The sequence below is a fragment of the Esox lucius genome, chromosome 11 (assembly GCF_011004845.1).
Source record: "Esox lucius isolate fEsoLuc1 chromosome 11, fEsoLuc1.pri, whole genome shotgun sequence".
Lineage (NCBI taxonomy): Eukaryota > Metazoa > Chordata > Actinopteri > Esociformes > Esocidae > Esox > Esox lucius.
Window position 1 is genome coordinate 40,059,621 of NC_047579.1, and position 21,295 is coordinate 40,080,915.

Genomic DNA, 21,295 nt, shown 5'->3' on the forward strand with positions numbered 1-21,295 from the left:
GACCCAAATATCCCTGTCATATTGATCAGCAAATTCAACTCTGACCCGACGTTCCACTATCCATGTTTGCTGCAGCCACTGTGGCGTTCGGTTGTGCGTTTGAAGTTGCACATAAGAAGGAGATGAAATGGGATGGGGGTGGAGCGTGGGAGTGTCAGTGTGGGCTCCTTGCCTGTTCCTAGTAGTCATCTGCATATGGAGGGGACTGGCCCCGACATTCTGGACGTTCTATAGGTCCTTGGGGTTCATTGATTCAAAACAAAGTCAGCGCTGACGTCACAAGCTCTGACTGAGAAACCCCCATCTTGTTTCTGAAACGCAACACATTGTGGGCTGAGTTCTCTCTTTCCATTTCTCAAAGTGTACTTTGAGTTTTCATGTGCTTATTATGTTTAAATATTTTTCTTAAAGAGGTCTGGAGAGCTGTTAGTGGTAACACTGAGCAATGTGGATATTTTTGTTGAATGTTTCTGGAGGCAGGTCTTCCTATTGGTTGTTTATCTGTGTTGAGGGGAACTGTGGTTGTAGTGAGTGATTAGCTTTCTCACTGTCACTTTTGAAGGGTTCCAATTTCTTCAAGCACTGTATTTAAACATTCTCTGAAATTAGGAGCTGTTACATGGTAAAACTCTTTGATGTACCTTTTTAAAATCTCAACTGGAAGGACAATAGTAATTCTAACAAAAGTTATGTCACTACCAAATTAGACCAAGTTCATTGTTGACTAAAGATGATGGTATTGACAGGAACGAACTTATAGAACTTGGCACTTAGTAGTATTGATAAACAAAACAAAAATCAGAAATGCAATAAAAGAAGAAAACAATAGTCTTTCAGTTGTAGTGCTTTTTGCACAATTGAGGATATTTTACACAACTTGTATGTCATACAAATCGAATACATAATTTTTCCTTTCAAATTATATTCTTCACACAAATATATTTTCTGGTGTCCTTTTAGTTTAACAGTACATAGTGCTATATAATTGAGCATAATACAATAACATTGTATTCCTCTTTTTTATTGTTCAATTATTTTTATTAAAGTATTTACAATGGCAACCTCATAAACTATGTTCTAACTGACCAGTATGTTATGTTAAATATTTTTTAAAGGTTTCTGGGCTTCATTTTTATGTAGATAAATTGTATTGAATTCAGGATATTCTAGTGTTCACATTGTGGTTGTGTTGGGTTGGTGGCACCAGGCTTTCATACTACTCAATTTAAGACAACTGGCTAATAATATATTTCTCATTTTTCTAAACAAGGAGTAACAGATGTCCCCCTGTTCTCATGTATATTCATGTTAATTAGTGTGCAACATTAAGTCACTTTTACAGTTGATTCATATCAGAGTTAAACAGAAAATGCAATGTACCTTCATAGTAAAGTCCTAAATGTTATTTTACACAATGTTCAATGTAAATATATATAGGCTATATACATAAATATTTCATCTTTTATTTAAACAAAATTATGACTGATTTAGCAGAACTCAATAAGATTTATGCCAATTATTTCCACATTGTTAGTTCCACATAATTGTTTCTTTGGTACAGTACTACTTTATATTAGTTATATTACCATAGTATTGAAAAAATTATTTAGTTCTGAATTATTTACATCTCTCTATATACATAGATTTGGAATTTATGAATTTTTAGGCCTAGTCTGAGGCAATTAGTTGACAGGCAAAACATTGTGGACAAACTTGAGAATTCTGAATTGCATTTGTGTGCAAATAAGCTGATATTACCTGTTTCATCTAGATGTACTAATTTAGCATTTAATTATTTGTATACAAATCATTTTCATTCTGTGCAACATGAGTGAGAAGTTTAGCAGTTTAAAGTTTGGCTTCAAACGTTATCGTTTCAAATATACGTAAACACATGCTTTCAGTGCTCGATAACGAAATCTCAACAGCAATTAAACGCTTAAGCTTTTATCCTTAAATTGTTATATATTTACTGTCTGTCTGTAATCGCAAATGGATCTGGTATTACACACATTTCAAGTAGAGCTTTCAATGGGGTTTTATCGTTGCTTTCAAAAAATTATTAATCTGATCAAACCTTTGATGAAAACTGATACATTGTGTGACTGAATGGATTTGCCTTAGCATTCCAACTGCCAGCAGCCTCCCATTAAAGGCAATTAGGGCGGTCATTTTTGAGGTTTGAAGTTTCGTGTAATCTATAGGCTATAAGGTAGATATGTGTAGTCTACTCGTTTGAACACTCCTATAATCTCGACGCCATTAGAACCTACAGACACGTAAAAAACAAAACAAATGAAAGCTAATGGAAGTGGGGCCATGTTTTCACTTACACGAGTCGTTGTTAACTGTTAAACCGTTTGCTAGTAAGTGGTTCGCCTATATACTCTAGTCTGTGTCTTGACTTCTGAACAGTACAGCGTCGGAAAAACTAATTATCCCCGTCTACGTGTAGGAATGAATACTCTAAACTAAGACACTTCTAAAACAGGGCATATATGCATATCAGAAATGGGGCACTGTTAGAGATCATCAGCATGGTGAACCTGGCTATAGATAGCTGTTTGGTTCAGGCGTATTCTCTGGCATACATTGCAGCCATGCCCTCCGTCCTGTGTGTCTCTCTCCCCCGCCCCTCCCTTTCTCTTCGCTGGGTGGGCGGTACTGCTGCTTATAAAGAACCGCCTCTTCCACGATGCTGTAGTACTCTCGAGTAGTTACTGACTTTATGAATGAAGGCAGGTTTTCCTGCAAGCAGCAGCGCCGGGCTGTAGTGTAGAGCGAGCCGCTGGCAGCTGAGCAATGGGGGAGGTGTGTCGGTCGGAATAGCCACCGCACGGACGCAGTGAGAGAGAACTAGGGGGGTTCACATGGTCACAGAAATGCAATAAACTGTCATTCGTTTTCTTGGTTTTGAATGAATGAAAAACGCGGACCTTCATTAAGTTTACATTTAGGCAAAAAAAATAATTTGCATGTCTGTTGCCAAGTATTCTACAATAATAATAAAAACGGTCGTTGACAAATCTTTAAACAATAGTGATAGTATGGCAGGTGTGTTGAAAGGGTTCTGTGAAATGCATGAATATCTTAAGCCTTTGTTTTAGACTTGGTTAACCATACCGTAACCTAATATGTGATTGGGTGATTGACCGTGACACTCACGCATATCAACTTACTGAATAGGTGATGCTCAGATGAATATTAATTTAGCTGATGTTGCAACATGTTCTGGTGTAGCCTATTCTGCGCTGCCACATCACGTGACTGTATTTCATTGTGGTAATTGGGCGTTGTCAAATAAAGATGGCTGCCAAAGTGCTGGCACACATGGTTCGGACTTATCTATTGTCGTATCAGTCACTATGAACTAAAAGAAGCGGTGTGTCTCGTGGGTTGTAGGGCTATTATGTTCATTGTTTTTAGTCTACAGTCATTATTATATAGAAATAATAGAATGCACGTACCAATTCAAGTCAATTATGGCATGTTGGGTTATAGGTTCCAAGCACGAGAACCTCTAGCCTATTTTCTAACAATTATTCGTCAAGTGACTGCAGAAACATCCCAAACCAATCAAACTGCATTTACGTTTTAGTCTTTTTGCAGTCACACCGAATGGTAGGCTACTATGCCGAATCTAACTTGTAGGGTTTTTTATTGATTCTCACGTCAATATAAATTAATTGACAATACTGGGAACTGTTATCGCACGTGCTGCACATTCTGAATAGGTTTAAACGGGTTGCAGGGTATCTGAGGAAACCATAGAGCCACGAGCGCCTCTGGGCTGTGACTGACAAACTGAGGAGTTGCCGGAGAAGGGACAACGAAATGTGATTGTTTTTGAAGAGGCGTGGGCCTACATGCAAGAGAATCGACTAGGTAGCCAACTGCTACAAAGATACGTTTAAAGGAATTATCCTACCCGGTTTCACCTTTTTCCCTCGGCGATTTCTTACCAAGTCCATGTGACATATTCGTGTGATTATCAATCTGTATAGAACGAGTAGGCCATTGATTAACATTTTTAAAATGTATGGAATGTAAGTTGAATTCATGCACATTTCTGTATACCGAATAGACTGTGCTATCTCTAAACCACGCAGTGCATAACTATAAACTCCGCCACTGTTGCTTACCGGGGAGTGGTGAGGCATGTCGTGACGTTTACGTGTGGGTTCAGTCTACCCCTGTGGTCTATGTGCAGTGGTCACTGAAAGGATAGAGTACTGATTGCAGACCACACACACACACAGACGGTTCAAAGTTTTAGGGGCTCTGCTCGGCGGTGTAAATAAAACGATAACAACTGTCATGCATAAAGATGTATTTAGTATTCCATATCGCGCGTGTGTTAGAGATTACGGCACTTCACGCCCAGTGACATGCGTGTGGCCATTCCAGCCTACTGTTTAACGGAGACAAGTTTATGTGTAGAAGTGTATTTTAGTCAGCAGAATACGCAACAAAATATACAGCCTACAATGTGCGTTGACAAAGTGACAATTTGCCTGGAAGAATTCAGTGGAGAGCAATGCGTCGTATTCGAATATGGAGATTACGCACTGTTGCAGTGCGCTCCACACAAAATGGAGACCGTGCGGCTGCCATCTTCTGATGGCGACTGGGTCACTGCAGAGCTAGGCATAAACTTTGACCTAGACTACAGGAACGTCTCTCCATCTCCACTACTAAATTAATTCCAGTTGTTGTTCTTGCAGGTTCAGGTTCCTCTCTTCCTACCACCCATAGTAGCGACCAACCCCACCTCTTCCAAGCAACGAAACGACTGCGCTCTTTTGTGTGTAGGTCAGCCTAGTAGACTTACTTTCGACAATGAACAAGAGGGTCTTAACACAGCGCTTCGCGTCATTCCTACAACTGTATTGTCCTCAGCACTTCAGTGTATACTACTTGAATGTATGTCCGTATTTTGCTATAGAACAACGCTTAGCATACGGAAGCCACAGCTCGAGGGCAGAAGTACACATACACTAGGCCTACTTAACCAATCTTCAAAAGCAACTAAATGCATATCATATGTTATATTCTGTCTTTTGTTTGTTTACGTGTCATTTTGTATGGCTTTTATATATATATATATATATATATATATATATATATATATATATATATAATATATATGCATATAGGCCTATATATATATCTAAGCAATTACAACATTGTTGGTGGGAAAACAAATCACGTACTATAATTTAGATCACTATTCGTGATTTCATGTTTTTGTGAGTCACAGCTTTGGTCACCGAATGAAACGTGAAACTCACGTATCCCGGTAATAATAGGTATGATGTAATGAAAGAGGAGTGCTAGGGGAAGCTGTGAAAAAAGAACAGTTGTGCTACGGTGTTCCACATATCCCGGCCTGAGCGGCCTATTTTAAGTCAAGGGGAAGACCCACCCCCCTGCAATGGCGGCTGCACCTCAGCTGAGGCTATGGCCCCTTTGAGCCATTTAATTGTTTTCTCCAACCTCCTGCCCTCGCATACCCTTTGGCCCTGTCTAAACTCTTAACCTAGAGAATTCAGGGGGTCGAGATGTATGGTTTGGATTCACTGTGATGGAACGGGTTCGGAGGGAAAGCCTCCATAAAGTTTTTCTTTTGGAGGGGGGCTCGTGAACTGTGGAATTTTTTGGCGTACGGCAGAGGGAGAGGTGGGGGGAGGGAAGAATAGCGGGAGCTCCAGGAGAGGGAGGGGGTGTGGGGAGGGAAGAATAGCGGGAGCTCCTAACGTGATAACGCAGGAGAGGACCTGTGTTCTCACCCCTGCTGGTTGCCAAGGCAGAAGCCCCACATTCCTCAGCTGAGCAGCGAGTGTTTGTTACCTCAGCCCATTTGTGTGTGTGTGTGTGTGTGTGTGTGTATATTTATGTGTACGTGTGTGTGCGTGTGCGTGCGCACATGCGCAAATATGTCTGTGTGTGTGTGTGTGCTGCACTGATGCATGAGAGAGATGGTGACCATAAACACAGAGTCCCAGGGGCCTCAAACTGTCAGGACTAACCGCACCTCAGACGCACACACACACACACCACAGGGAGACACTCACACTCCTCCAGTTGAATGACCTGGCCGTTGTAGTTTCACATGGTCGTCTGCAGAACGTACACAGCACCGGAATAGTCACAACAACTCACCATGCCTTGGATTTTGGTGAACCAACGTGACATTAACGGTGACAACAAGTTCCCGGTCAAGTTATCTTTTAAGGGTTTAATGAACATTTACATTTCAGCCGTTTACACAAGTACCACTGAAACTCCACTGTTATTTATGGTGTTCTGTGGCTGTGTACACTGTAAACGTACTGGGCATAACTCGTGCCTTGAAGTGGGCTGTTAATGTCTAATAGTATGTTCTTGTTCTATCTGAGTATTAGTATGTTTATAACATTTCTCCGGTGCTGTCACTGGTCTGTAGTGCTAATTAATGTATTTAGCATTTGCAATTTGTTTATTTGTTTTTTTTTATGGCACTGTCAATAATATGGCAATCATATTTGATTACTATGTATTTGTACTCTGTGTATTAAAATAAAAATAATTTGAGCTTTTGTGAATCTGAAATAAATGGGCTGATAAAATTATTGGTGATATTGACAGTACTGTACTCTACTGTAACAAATTATGTCTTCAAGTCAATGTTCAGTGGACACAAAAGAAACTCCCCTTACCAGAATCAACAATTATCATTTTCTGAAAAGTAAATTTTTTGTATTTGTATTTGGCAAAAGAGAGTGAGCTATATAATGTTAGTGGTTCATATACGTATGGTTTGTTCTGCTCCTTTATTTATTTATGAATCATGAAATACTAATGTGTGGAAAGAAGCAGGACAACGTCAGCACCAGGGGAATCTCTATCTCTAGCTTCTGATCTCCACAACAGCACAGCCTCTCTCCCTCACAATTGCAAACAACCACCTCCTTCCACATCCAATACCACCATCGACCATCTCCTTCCACATCCAATGCCACCATCGAACACCTTCCACATCCACTACCACCATTGACCACCTCCTTCCACATCCAATACCACCATTAACCACCTCCTTCCACATCCACTACCACCATCGACCACACCCTTCCACATCCAAACCACCTCCTTCCACATCCACTACCACCATCGACCACCTCCTTCCACATCCAAAATCCCCATCGACCACCTCCTTCCACATCCAATGCCACCATCGACCACCTCCTTCCACATCCACTACCACCATCGACCACCTCCTTCCACATCCAAAACCCCCATCGACCACCTCCTTCCACATCCAATGCCACCATCGACCACCTCCTTCCACATCCAATGCCACCATCGACCACCTCCTTCCACATCCAAAACCACCATCGACCACCTCCTTCCACATCCACTACCACCACAGATTAAATGTACTTTTCTCGGCCGGCTGACGTTGTCTGAGCATTTTTAACTCTACTGGCCGTTTGTTCATTTTTGCCAACTCTGAGCTTTCAGAGGGTATAGATCCAGCGTCTATTTATGACATAACACGTATCCACCACGTTTTATCTGAGCAGGTGTGCACTGGACGCCAGAAACCGCACCTTAGTTGAGATTAAAATAACTGTAATATATTGACTCTAAAATCTGATGCCAGTAGTAAAAATTTAATGTAAAATGTATGAGTACGGGAGCCTATTTGATTTCCAATGATGTTGTGGTATCCCCGAACGCACTACGGCTTAGCGTGCGCGAAGAACCTGTCACCCCTGTTTTCAGTTGACTGCCTGAAGGAAGATCACCTAGCACTTCCTTCTCCCCCTCCCATACCCATCTTTTCTGTGCTCTTCGCTCCCTCTCCCTTTCGCCACCCCTCCCTCTTTCCTTCTCAGTCTTTCTGTACACTCGCTAGCTATTTAAAGGTTGGTGTACAGTATTACGGAAGGTTTCATGTGTCGGTCTTTGAGTGGCACACTGAGGAGAATTTACAGTTCAGGCTCCAGCAGCTATATCAATCCAAGCTGAGTACAGTTCTATAATATTTGTTTGGCTTTGCACCTTCACATTAACAATGAAATATTAATCTCAGATTTTATGCTTACTAGATAACCTCCATTAAATATTTACCCTAGCTACTTTTCTGTCCCATGTGCAAACTGCTCCTATAGCAAACAGTGTGAGGATCTTTTCAATTTTGTTAACGTTAACATGCAGGCGGCTTTTTAGGGTTTCCATTTCCCTTCACTTGGCTCTTTGCAAAATGTGAGTGAGCATCCTGATGAGCTCTTTATGTTCTGAAATGTCTTACGTTTTCAACATGCGTAGCAGTTCTGTGCAGTCAAAGTTTTCGGTTTGTTAAGAACTTCAAACTGTTGCTGTTGAGCCAGGTTTGGACGTGCTAACCAGCTGTTATGGAAATAATTCTGGATTGGACATTTTTCAAAACTCATGTGAGCTCCGCTGGCATTTATGTGTTTGTTAATAATGAGCACTGAGATCCAAACCTGCCCTTGTTTCCCTGTTATTGTTTTTGCTCTGTACCTTGTTTGAATTTGAGATTACATCCTCAGTAGGAATATCAAGGTCCAGCTGTTGTGATGGCATGCATATTTAAATGAAAGCAAAGAAAATCTTGTTTAGAGTGCCTTAGACATGAAGGACAGTTTTCAGGTCTCCCAGCTAGGATGGCTCCCCATTTGATGATAGTTCTACCTGGAAAATACCTTCTTCCTGTTGGGGTTTGTGTCCAGAGAATGTAGAGTTGAACTGTCCTTTTTAACTAATATTTTACAGTTGTAAAATGAGTATATTACATTTTTCAAAGATGATCATGTCCACAAGTTGTCATCCACAAGGTTGTAATTGGACTAAGTGGGCATAACAAAATTGGGTGTGACGAATAATTGGGAAAAATGTTGAAACTTCCAAAAAGCCACACCTCAAATAGGACAGGCTGGCAGCTATATGGTGCGTTATTGAAAATGTTAAAAACCAATCCCTTTTCCAAACATTTTGGTTACATACAAGTGTTCCTAGGTGACACTTCTCAGGCGGGTTCCTACATGACACTTCTCAGAAGGGTTCCTAGGTGAGACTTCACAGACGGGTTCCTAGATGACCCTGCTCAGACGGTTCCTAGAGAAAAAACTTTTAGAACCTTTTAAAGGTTCCACCAGTGTGGCAAATTCTAGAGCCACGTGAGGGTCTTCCAAATGCAAAAGTGTATTTTTGCCTCTGTAGTCGCCCAACAAGTTTCTCCACTCTTGACCTCCGTTTTCTAAAGTGTAGGCTACATTTCATTGAATTTCACTGTTCTCTTTCTTCCAAATTTTAAGGGCTCAGATAACAACTTTTATAAAACAGATATAGTTTTTTAGTATGAGATGTTAATGCTCGTAGGGCCTATCATTTCCCATATACCAGCTACAGATGTGGGACTGTTATTTGACCCAGTTTGCTACATCAGGGTTTTTATCCTCATGCAATATTTAACACCACATCTGCAGTGTCTTCCTGTCTATGTTCAGTGTTGGTTTTACTTTCGTTTGTCTAACCCTAATCCCTATTAAAAATATAAGTGGAATAACAGGTTTCTTTCCCTTTAAAGCAACATCCTGAAGTGACAGAGAGACCAACAGAGACCGACAGAGGCGGAGTGAGAGAGAGACAGAGAGAGAGTGACACTAGGAGAGACAGAGAGAGAGTGACACTAGGAGAGACAGAGAGAGAGTGACACTAGGAGAGACAGAGAGAGAGTGACACTAGGAGAGACAGAGAGAGAGTGACACTAGGAGAGACAGAGAGAGAGTGACACTAGGAGAGACAGAGAGAGAAATAGAAAAAGAGACAGAGAGCTTGGCATTCTACTGGCAGGTTTTTCTATATATTTGGGTGAATATGAGCGGTAGGAGTAGGCAGTGTCATGGCTGCCTGTTAAAGCAGTTAAAAGGCCCTCTACATGTGGTTGTGTGTGTGTGTGTGTGTGAGAGAGAGGTGGATCCTCCCACCAAAGTCCCCCGGCGTGTTGAGAGTTAACATTGCGCCTGCGCCTCCTCATTGCCGGGCGAGCAGAATGACCTTTCACCCCGATCTAGGGCAGGGCGTGTAGCAGCCTGACCTTTCACCCCGTTCTAGGGCAGGGCGTGTTGCAACAAGGAGTGGAAAGAAGTGGGGTGTGCTATCAGGTTGTAAGGTGAATGCAGATACGAGGGGGGGGGGGGGGGGTCAGGTGATGAAGGAAGGTGGAGTTGGGGGAGAATCTGTTGCAATTATACAGAATACTTTTTCGCCTGAAGTCAGTGCTAATTGCTTTGCTCCGTACGTCGATGGAGTCCTTTGGTCTTCGTGCTTTGTTGACATCTTCTCGGATGGCAGGCGACCTGTGTCACAAAGAACTGTGATTGAACACATCCACCATGTGTTTACTGAGTAGCTGGGCTCCACGGGTCTCATCGGTCCTGTCCTGTGAAATGCCTTCCTGAAGTCACGGCAACAATTACATCACGGGCTGGACCGCGTGGAATCTCTCTGTGTGTTCAGAAATACTGCCGTGTCACTCCTTTTACCATGTTCAACCAAACTGCTTTGAGGGATATATGACTGAAAGGCTTGTTTTAATTGTATTTTGTTTGATAGTTCACTCATAACAGTTTACGCATGATCATCGTCAGAGCTTTTTTCAGCCTTAAAAATCTTGAAAACCCAACTGCTGACATGCACACAGTGTTTGGATTGTGTTATGGGTGTTTTTTTAGTATTATATCCCTTTAACTAGTCTTTGGGAAGCGATTCTAATTTACTTCTGTAGTCCGCTTGTAATCTCTCTCTCTCCCAGGGCCTAATCAGCTTAGAACTTAGAGCAACCATTGGCCTGCTGGCTGTAGCTTCCCAGCTCACCCAAACTAACAGAACACACACAGACCAGGTCCCAGGAGGGGCAGCTGGGCTCCGGACCCACACCCTATATTGTTGCCCCAAGGCTCGATTAATCCTTACTACTCTTTGAAGAAACAGCACATGATAACAGACTCACCTTTGGTACTGGCCCCCTGTGGGAATTGAACGCACAATCAAGGAGTTTGCTCTGCCAACTGAGTTACATGGGACCCCACATGTTGGACATTTTGTTAACTTTGCTGATATGAGGGCCGGTACATCAGAGACGGTGTATTATTTTGTTGTGTAAAATGGCATTTTTCGATTGCTAGAGGTGCCACTTTCTGAGGAAGCGTGCGCCACATTTTCGATAGAGCTCCTTCTAGAGTTTTGCAAGTGTGAAGACAACTGTATCATAACTGTATCAAGTTTATGTGCATTGCTCAGAAGCTGGCATCTCTAGCTATTTTCTGCATTTACATTACAAATGTAGTGTAATGTAAACAAGCCCTCCATTTTTTAAGTGTTACAAGAAAAACACTTGACCGTCATCAGTACTCTCCCATCTCGAGGTATGATTGGTTATTAAGTGCACAGCTGCATCTCTCTTACCATTCCAGTGGTTTCCATAAGTATTTTCAAAGTTAAATAAAAATATCATCCTCCAACCCAAAGTGTCTCGTTTGGGAGAGTGGAGCGAGAGGCTTTCGGGTGTATGTAGTTTGGCGGTACAACAAAACACTGTGACTTCCTTCAATTGTGGCAATTAGTTCAGCTTTTCATAAAAATTGTACACATCTATAACACTGGCTGGCTAAATCCCTGCCATTTCATGTCTAAAAACCAGTTCTATCTGGCCCAGTTCAAACATTGTGTGTTAGGATTGGATTTGATTTCCTTAAGGGTTAAAATCCTCTGTAATTTTCCATTGCATCCCTCTGAATGACTTCTACCTTGTTTGGTTAGAGAATGGTTGTTAGGAATGTGAGATTCCTCTGTGCTGAAATGTTTGAATGATTGTTGAAAATCAAAATCAGTATTGAATTCCCCACTTGGTCAAATGACGCACTGTAGATTGCAGCATTAGGTGTTCAGACTTTACTATGTGAAGAATGCTCTGTATGTGGGTACTGTATTGTAATAATGTTTCAATGTTGCCAAATTGGTCTTCTTCAATGTGAACTCAAAACATTAGTTATTTTTCAAAGAGTCAGATTAAAAGTTTTTAATACCAAATACAGTCTATATCAGATGTTTTTGCTCATAATGGCCTATCATCTACCAAATCCCAGGTACAGATGTGGGACAGTAATTTGACCCAAATAGCTACACTACCATTCATAAGTTTAGGGTCACTTTGAAATGTCTCTTTTTTAGATTGAAAAGCAAATTTTTGTCAATTAAAATAACATTAAATTGATCAGAAATACAGTGTCGACATGCACTACATATACACACAGTGTCTACACTGACTTCCTGATAAATTTGGTGTTATTTTAATAGACACATTTCCTTGTTTTCTATTGACAGTATAGACATTGTTAATGTTGTAAATGACTATTGTAGCTGAAAACTTTCTTAAAGATTTCTTATGGAATTTCTACATTGACGCACTAAGGACCATTATCAGCAACCCTCACTCATGTGTTCCAATGTATACATTTTTAAATGCATACTTTTAAAAGGATAATTGATCATTTGAAAACACTTCTGAGTATATTTTGGCAGCATTGAAAATTGCTGTGCTCATTAAAAAAGCAATAAAACTGTCCTTCTTTAGACTCGTTCAATATCTTCAGCATCAGCGTTTGCGGGTTCGATTAGAGTCAAAATGGCCAGAAACAAATAACTTTCTTCTGTAACTCATCAGTCTATACTTGTTATGCGTTATGAAGGCAATTCCATGCAAGAAATTGCCAATAAACTCTCATACATCGATCTACTCCTTTCACACAACAGCGCATAGTGGCTCTAAACAGAATAGAAAGAGGAGTGGGAGGCCTCGGTACACAACTGAGCAAGAGGAAAAATACATTACAGTTTCTAGTTTGAGAAACAGATGCCTCACAGGTCCTCAACTGGCAGCTTCATAAAATTTTACCCTGAAAATACCAGTCTTAATGTCAGCAGTGAAGAGGTAACTCTGGGATGCTGGCCTTCAAGGCAGAGTTGCAAAGAAAAAGACATATCTCAAACTGGCCAATAAAAAGAAAATATTAAGGTGGGCAAAAGAACACAGACCACTGGACAGAGGAAGAACTCTGCCTAGGGCCAGCACCCCATTTTCTTTAAAAACAAGGACATTTCTATGTGACTCCAAACTTATAAACAGTAGTGTAAATAAGGGAACATAGCCATACAGCAAAAGGACATTTCACTTGTCCATTACATTCAACCTTTTTGAGTAGTACTCGGACAAGACAAGTATCGTAATTATATGGAGAATCTTCCGAATACGACTATGATATTTTTGTTGTTATTCGTGATTAAATGTATACATATATTTTTCAGCCTTGTATATCATTCTAAAAACACAATTTGGCTAGTTTGGCTGTTTGTCAAGAAACAGGTGGAATCTAGGTTAAGCCTGCTTCCACGATGGCTTTGAACAAACACCGTTCCTATTCCCTCATCACCCCGAGAGACACACACCTGCACACACACACACACCTGCACACATACACACACACCTGCACACACACACACACACACCTGCAAACAGAACTCGTCTCCAGTCCATTCATTTACTCAAACCATATCACCCCCTCTCTCTTAAAACAAGTGAGGATTAGAATTCCTAGTTAGCTAGTTACTATTGGTATTTGTTATCTTTTCTGTCAACTTTGTTGAGGCCATTCCATAGTTGTTTCTGTAGCAGTTAAAAGCAAACTTTCTCTGTTGTAGCTGAATTACTGAAGTCTTGTTGCTAAAATGTGAGCTGAGCCACTGCTGGTTTGCCAGTGTAATTATTTATTCATGCATATGAACGGAGCAATCAGCAGAAAATAAAATGACAAATGTAAATGTGACTGGACAGAAGTTGCAGCATGACTGAAGCGAGTGGTGTGCTCTTCTCTATAGTGCAACAATATGGGTCGATGTGTTGACCTTTGTCTGCAATTAATGTCCTGTAGAAGTAAGACCACTGCTTTAAGTTGAACAACGTGTAATTTTGTGAAGTCAGGAACGCGCACTTACTCCCGGTTGTATGTTTTATCAGCACGTTAAGCATACTCTCAGGTTTTTTATCATCACAAGTAAGTACAATTGCTAGTGTCAAGTGGGATCGATCAGATAACACAACGGATATTAGTATTTTTTTGTATGGGAAAATGTAGTGTTACTATTTAAAGTCAAATTTGTAAACTTTAGAAGTCTTTCCAAACCCTGAATACACTTTTAAGTTTGCATTTCCGGCTGTGCGGGAAAATTCCTGCTACACCAGGGTGGTGAAATGAAGAGACGGCGTCTGTATAGGAAGTCGACGTGAGTGTTGTGATTGATGTGCCTGTGCAGCGGCAGTGGGCCTACAGAGCCAGGATATTTCACAGATCTGGCAGTTGGGTGCGTAATGTCACCACTCCGCTGTTCTATAGGAGCTGTTAATCAGTAGGATCTGATGTAAAAAAAAACTGTTTTTAAACAGCAACAAAAAATAGGCACCTTTTACAAGTTCCCTCCCCTCTGCCCTCCCATCTGCCATTCCCCGCCTCTCTTCTCTCCCCATGCATTGAGAGGAAGTTAGCTGGGAGGGGGGTGTGTGCTATGGGGGAGGGGTATAGCTTTCGGATGGAGAGAGAGAGAGAATGTGCTCTGCTGTCTTGGAAGCCTATCTTTTTTTTCTCTCTCAACCCAACCCCCCACCATTCTCTGGGCTTCGTTGCTGATTGGCCAAGCCCAGGAGCGGGTGGAAATTAGACAGGAAGTAGCTCCGGATAAAAAGAAAAAGCAAAGCGGTGCTACATGACTGGGACTTCCTGTGTGCTCCGTTTCCTGCTTGACCTTTCACCTTGCCCATGGGCCTCACATGGTTAATTGGGTGGGAATTTGGAGTTCTGGAGCGACCCTGAGGCGTGTGTGTGTACACGTATGCACTCCTTTCATTCCGCAATGTGAGTTAAGCTGTTGTGGGCCTCTCTGCGTCATGGGCTGTATGTAGACCGCGTGTAGGCTGTATGTTGACTGCATGTAATCCTGTTAGGTAATTGTGTGAAATGTGCACCGGCTTCCCTAAACTGACTTTGGTCTTCAAAACCCCACTGTCTGCTGTAGTCAACCTCCAAAACAAATAAAGGACAGTTAGGGTTAGGGCAGTTAGGGTTAGGACAGTTAGGGTTAGGGCAGTTAGGGTTAGGACAGTTATGGTTAGGACAGTTAGGGTTAGGGCAGTTATGGTTAGGGCAGTTAGGGTTAGGACAGTTAGGGTTAGGACAGTTATGGTTAGGACAGTTAGGGCAGTTAGGGTTAGGGCAGTTATGGTTAGGGCAGTTAGGGTTAGGACAGTTAGGGTTAGGGCTACACAAGTCAACCACATACTTGTTTAAGGGTATTACTTAATCAGTTAATCACAGTTTTGTTTGTGTGTATTTGGGTGGGTACCTTGTTTTTGTGTGTGCGTAGTATTTTATCTATAGGTAGGTGCCCTTTGATTTCAGCTGCTGAGCTCAGCCCTGCATTTATAACGTGGCTTTTTGTGTGTTCTGCACTATCTTCTAAATCAAGGGTAATTTTCAAAGGGTGTATATTCACTCTAAGCATTGTGCGCGGGCGTGTTTGTGTTTACGACAAGTTGTGTGTCTGTGTGTGTGTGTGTGTGTGTGTGTGTTTTTATACACAGTATTTAGCCTAAATAATTGTGAGTGTTTTCTACTTTTTACCAGACTCCTCCTGACATATGTTCCAACGTGTTGCGTGCGTGTCTGTGGATGTGCGCGTGGGTATGTTTTTCTTCAACGCGTGCGTCTGCAACAAGGTCTCACATTCATCCTGGAATCCGATGTTTTTCAGCAGGAGATGAACGTTCAGGTTGAGGTAGTGAACAGAGGTAACAAGAAGTAAAGTTAGGAATTCCCTGTAATCGTTCAAGTCAGGTGCAGTGTCTGCAAAGTCAAAAACCTATATGAAATAATAATTAAAAGTGATAGGATTTGAATTCCAAACACTTGAGAGTCGGAGCGGGGCAGTTCCACAATCCCCAACCGTGCCAAAGCACCCCTGTATTTAAGTGTAGTGTCTGGTTTTCAGGTCATGTTTATAGAGGTTCTCCCCCACCTGGTGAAACGTCTGATGTTGTCTCTGGGCCTTGCGTGGGCTTCTGAACGTGTGTTTGTCGTTACGGGCCATGGAATGCTCCTCATACCGGGAGGCCTGTCCTCATCCACCAGACCCCGCTGAGATTGACCCGTCATGCAGGGTGACATACGTGCCTGTGTAGCAGCTTAGTGTGTGTGTGCGCGTGTGTGTGTGGTTTTTGTGTGTGTGTGTATGCATGGGTGTGTGTTTGTGTATGGTGTGTGTGTGTGTGTTAGGAGGCGTGTGTTTGTGTGCACACAAGGTTATGTACATTTTACCCACATCTAAACTCGCCCGGTTGGTTGTGTGTGTTTTTGCAGTGTGTGCAGTTGAGCGTTGTTTCGGCATGGGTGTCTAGAAGTGTGTAGGTCCTGATTTGAAACGTCTCCAGTGAAAATGTAAGAGTTCTATTTCACTGTTGTTGAGTTTTTGTTTTGTTTGTTTAATGGTGCATTGATACTGTAGGACAGATAGGCCTGTCGTTGAGTAAAATGTTGAGTCAGAGGTCTTCCAGAAATTGTGACATCACTGTAAAATAAACTGTTTATTCAATGTACGATTGTAAGGCAACCAGCTGCAGGCGGATTGCAAGGTTTCACAACAACTGAGCAATTACAAAAAGCAACACACATTCTGCTAAATTGTTCACTTTACCAAATATGAGCATATTTACCAATGTAAAATTAAAGCGACAGCCCAGTATTTTCAGATTGCTGTGCTTTATTTCTATAGAGACAGAAGTGAAAGATAGAGGAGACTTGAACGCCCAGCAGATTTCATCTGGATAGAGAACAAGTTGTTTAAACCACCCCTGTTGCTACATCTGGGATGTGACCTTTATGCTATCGTAACCCAAATTGCTGAAAAGTAAAACATTTCACTGGCTTTCCAACAATTATCATGCAGGCCATCACATGATTTAACATATGATGGGAAATTTGCTAGAATTCCACCTCTGGGCGTTTTGTTCTTTCTGTGGTCCGGGAGTCTAAATGGGTATTCCATCCACCTATGATTTGTTTAACACAAACATGATGTCTTCTGTGCTTTTCAATAGATTTATTTTAGATTTGTGGCCTGTATGGTTTTCCCTGGTTTGTTACTCTCCATTAAGTTAATTGAAGTTAAAAAATAACAGCCTGTTGATATTTGTCAAATCAATTCCTGGGTTAAAAAAAAACCTATGCTTCGTTCTTTCCTTACGTGAATGGAGAGGGAGATTTAGTAAAAAACAGTAAGGGGCTTCTCTACCTAAATACAGTATTGACAGTAAATTCACGCACAGAGGCTTCAGAATCTTTATTCTCTAAAGGTCAGAAAAAAGAGATCCACAGCCATGGCTTAATATATTCATGACAGTTAACCGCTGATTGGTCAGTTCACCATCCTCAGGACTGTGACATCATTCTCTGAGGCATTTTTTAAATGGTCTGTTGGAGATATGTTTGAGGTGGGTTCTTTGAAGGGCGTTTCCTCCGATTTATATTCTAGACACAAATACGGTTATAGTATGACTCAACAACATTGTCTGGGTATGAGTTAACAGAGAATCGCCTTTTAAAAGGGAGATCTTGATTAGGCACTTTTCGACGATACATTATTTAAAGAGGCAACCTTTGCTTTACATTTTTTGCTTTGTTATATAAGAAAATGTTCATGATACATTTGCAATAAATGTCAAATGTTACTCTTTAACAACATAACGTCAGAAATAATTGTGGGTTTGTTCACAAATGTGTCCTAAAATGCAACATTTCTATTGGTTAACCGAAAGCACACCGGCTTCTGTTGATAAAGGGGCACCCTCCCTTTACCGTTATTAAAGACACCTGATCATCTCTAATCAAAGAAACAAAGAAATCCCTCTTAATTTCCTGGTTGCTTAACTTTACTTCACTCAATTTATTTTAAAATGAGAAACCAAGCAGTGAAGAGTATAGGGCACCAATGTGCCATTTAAAACCATTATTTTACTAATTTAAATGTATGCTGAAATTGTATGCGGGTCGACCAAATGTGAAAGTCAAAATTGCCAGACTGATGGGTAGAGTTAGTTTGAATGCAATATTACCGAAATTCCATTAACTTACATAAGTTACATAATCATTGAGGGCCTATTTACACCCTAATATAGTGATCTGAAACTTCTGATTACCAGGCCACATCAAACCAGCAAATCACATTATGTGGGCTTGCAAAGTGATTTGTAATTCCTCTAACTACAATCTAGCCAGGATGAAAATATCCCAACAACCTGCCTTGAGAATGACTTGTCAATTTAGGGAGATTTATTATTGAGGCTACCTAAATTACATAAATGATTAGAAACATTTATTTATATATTGCTATTTTTGTAACTTCAAGTAAATAAAATGAATCAACATGCAAAACCACAAATATTGAAAAACTACATTTTGAAAATTAACCGACAACAGAGTATGTTTTCCTTAACTATATAATCCTCAACTTGGACACTAGACTCAATAAGTCAACTCGTACAGTGGGGAGAACAAGTATTTGATACAGTTTGCCTTAACTGTAAGTTGCTCCGGATAAGAGCATCTGCTAAATAACTCATTTTGCAGGTGACAAGGCAAACCCTAGCATGCTAAAGTTAGATTATTAGAACAAAGCTTAATGTCTGAATCATAGGTTTGACTAATGAGTTGATTTACAGTGGGGAGAACAAGTATTTGATACACTGCAGAATGTGCAGGTTTTCCCACTTACAAAGCATGTAGAAGTCTGTATTTTTATCATAGGTACACTTCAACTGTGAGAGAGGGAATCTAAAACAAAAATCCAGAATATCACATTGTATGATTTTTAAATAATTAATTTGCATTTTATTGCATGACATAATTATTTGATCACCTACCAACCAGTAAGAATTCTGGATCTCACAGACCTGTTTTCTTTAAGAAGCCCTCCTGTTCTCCACTCATTACCTGTATTAACTGCACCTGTTTGAACCTGTTACCTGTATAAAAGACACCTGTCCACACACTCAATCAAACAGACTCCAACCTCTCCATAATGGCCAAGACCAGAGAGCTGTGTAAGGACATCAGGGATAAAATTGTAGACCTGCACAACACTGGGATGGGCTACAGGACAATAGGCAAGCAGCTTGGTGAGAAGGCAACAACTGTTGGCGCAATTATTAGAAAATGGAAGAAGTTCAAGATGACGGTCAATCTCCCTCAGTCTGGGGCTCCATGCAAGATCTCACCTCGTGGGGCATCAATGATCATGAGGAAGGTGAGGGATTAGCCCAGAACTACACGGCAGGACCTGGCCAATGACCTGAAGAGAGCTGGGACCACAGTCTCAAACAAAACCATTAGTAACACACTACGCCGTCATGGATTAAAGCAAGGTCCCCTGCTCAAGCCAGCGCATGTCCAGGCCCGTCTGAAGTTTGCCAATGACCATCTGGATGATCCAGAGGAGGAATGGGAGAAGGTCATGTGGTCTGATGAGACAAAGTTGAGCTTTTTGGTCTAAACTCCACTCGCCGTGTTTGGAGGAAGAAAAGAGTGATGAGTACAACCCCGAGAACACCATCCCAACCGTGAAGCATGGAGGTGGAAATATCATTCTTTCGGGATGCTTTTCTAGAAAGGGGACAGGACGACTGCACCGTATTGAGGGGAGGATGGATGGGGCCATGTATTGCGAGATCTTGGCCAACAACCTCCTTCCCTCAGTAAGAACATTGAAGATGGGTCGTGGCTGGGTCTTCCAGCATGACAACGACCCGGAACACACAGCCAGGGCAACTAAGGAGTGGCTCTGTTAGAAGCATCTCAAGGGCCTGGAGTGGCCTAGCCAGTCTCCAGACCTGAACCCAATAGAAAATCTTTGGAGGGAGCTGAAAGTCTGTATTGGGCCAAAATGGGCCAAAATCCCTACTGCAGTGTGTGCAAACCTGGTCAAGAATTACAGGAAATGTATGATCTCTTTAATTGCAAATAAAGGTTTCTGTACCAAATATTAAGTCCTGCTTTTCTGATGTATCAAATACTTATGTCATGCAATAAATGACAAATTAATTACTTAAAAATCATAAAATGGGATTTTCAGGATTTTTGTTTTAGATTCCTTCACTCACAGTTGAAATGTACCTATGATAAAAATACAGACTTCTACATGCTTTGTAAGTGGGAAAACCTGCACAATCGGCAGTGTATCAAATACTTGTTCTTCCCACTGTAAACCAACTCATAACTCAAACCTATGATTCTGACATTAAGCTTTGTTCTAATAATCTAACTTCAGCACACTAGGGTTTGCCTTGTCACCTGTGTCAGCAAAATGTGGTAAATGTTGAGTTATTTAGCAGATGCTCTTATCCGGAGCGACTTACAGTTAAGGCAAACTTTACATTTGTGTTCGTATGAAAGTGCTAAACAGCGTTGTGCTTCATTGGACTGGAACGCACGGAAAGATGGAGTTTATTGAAGGAGCAGTGGGTCGGATGCAGCAACCACGATGCCAATACAGATGTAAAACGCAACCTCAAACGCGTTGTTGCTAGCCGTTCCTCGTGGACGGTTCGTCTGGCGCCATGCTAGGCGCGATCAGTGGCAGTCTGCTTCACAGCATGTGTGACCACCCTGTTTCACAACGTATACACCATACCATTACTTCACCAGTTGGCTCTGGGTACAAAAGTTTTGTATGTATAGGAAGGTGTGTCTTCGCCACTGGCCTGTGTCAGCATGTTCCTAATGTACTCATCCTTTTTCATTTTCAACTATGTTTTGTGTTTCTGATCTTCATGGAGCACGCTCTCTGTCTCTCTCTCTATTTCTTTATTCTTCCCACCTGCTGTGCTTCAACCCCCATCTACCCTATATTCCCAGACCATTATAATGTATTCTTTCACATGGTAAACCTTTAAAACAGCCCCCTCCCCCCCATTCAGATCAATGGACTCCTCTGCCCAAGTCTAAAGGCCCTTCACCTTTTACCCCCTAAATGCAAAGCTGTGGCCTTGAGGCCTCTATGTATCGAGTCCTCCTCCTTCTCCTTTTGTCCCATTGATATCAAAAAATATATATTTATGTTTGTCGCTACAATTGCACCGTAATAAAGTAATTCGCATTTGTGGAGCTTCCACCAAAAAAAGGTCAATCTT

At 41.4% G+C, this 21,295-nt stretch overlaps 1 protein-coding gene across 4 annotated transcripts in view; it reads left to right on the forward strand.

Moving 5' to 3' along the window:
• Positions 1–21,295, forward strand: part of igf2bp1 (insulin-like growth factor 2 mRNA binding protein 1) — a 55,215-nt gene that overhangs the window by 16,483 nt on the left and 17,437 nt on the right. The window contains exon 1 of one of the 4 annotated variants that reach the window (XM_010874661.5): positions 14,811–14,972. The exons of the other annotated variants lie outside the window; for them this stretch is intronic. Coding sequence (XP_010872963.1) covers positions 14,950–14,972 — 23 coding nt within the window. The 5' untranslated portion in view covers positions 14,811–14,949. Of the gene's footprint in view, positions 1–14,810; positions 14,973–21,295 lie in introns of those variants that run through there. 4 annotated transcript variants of the gene reach the window in all.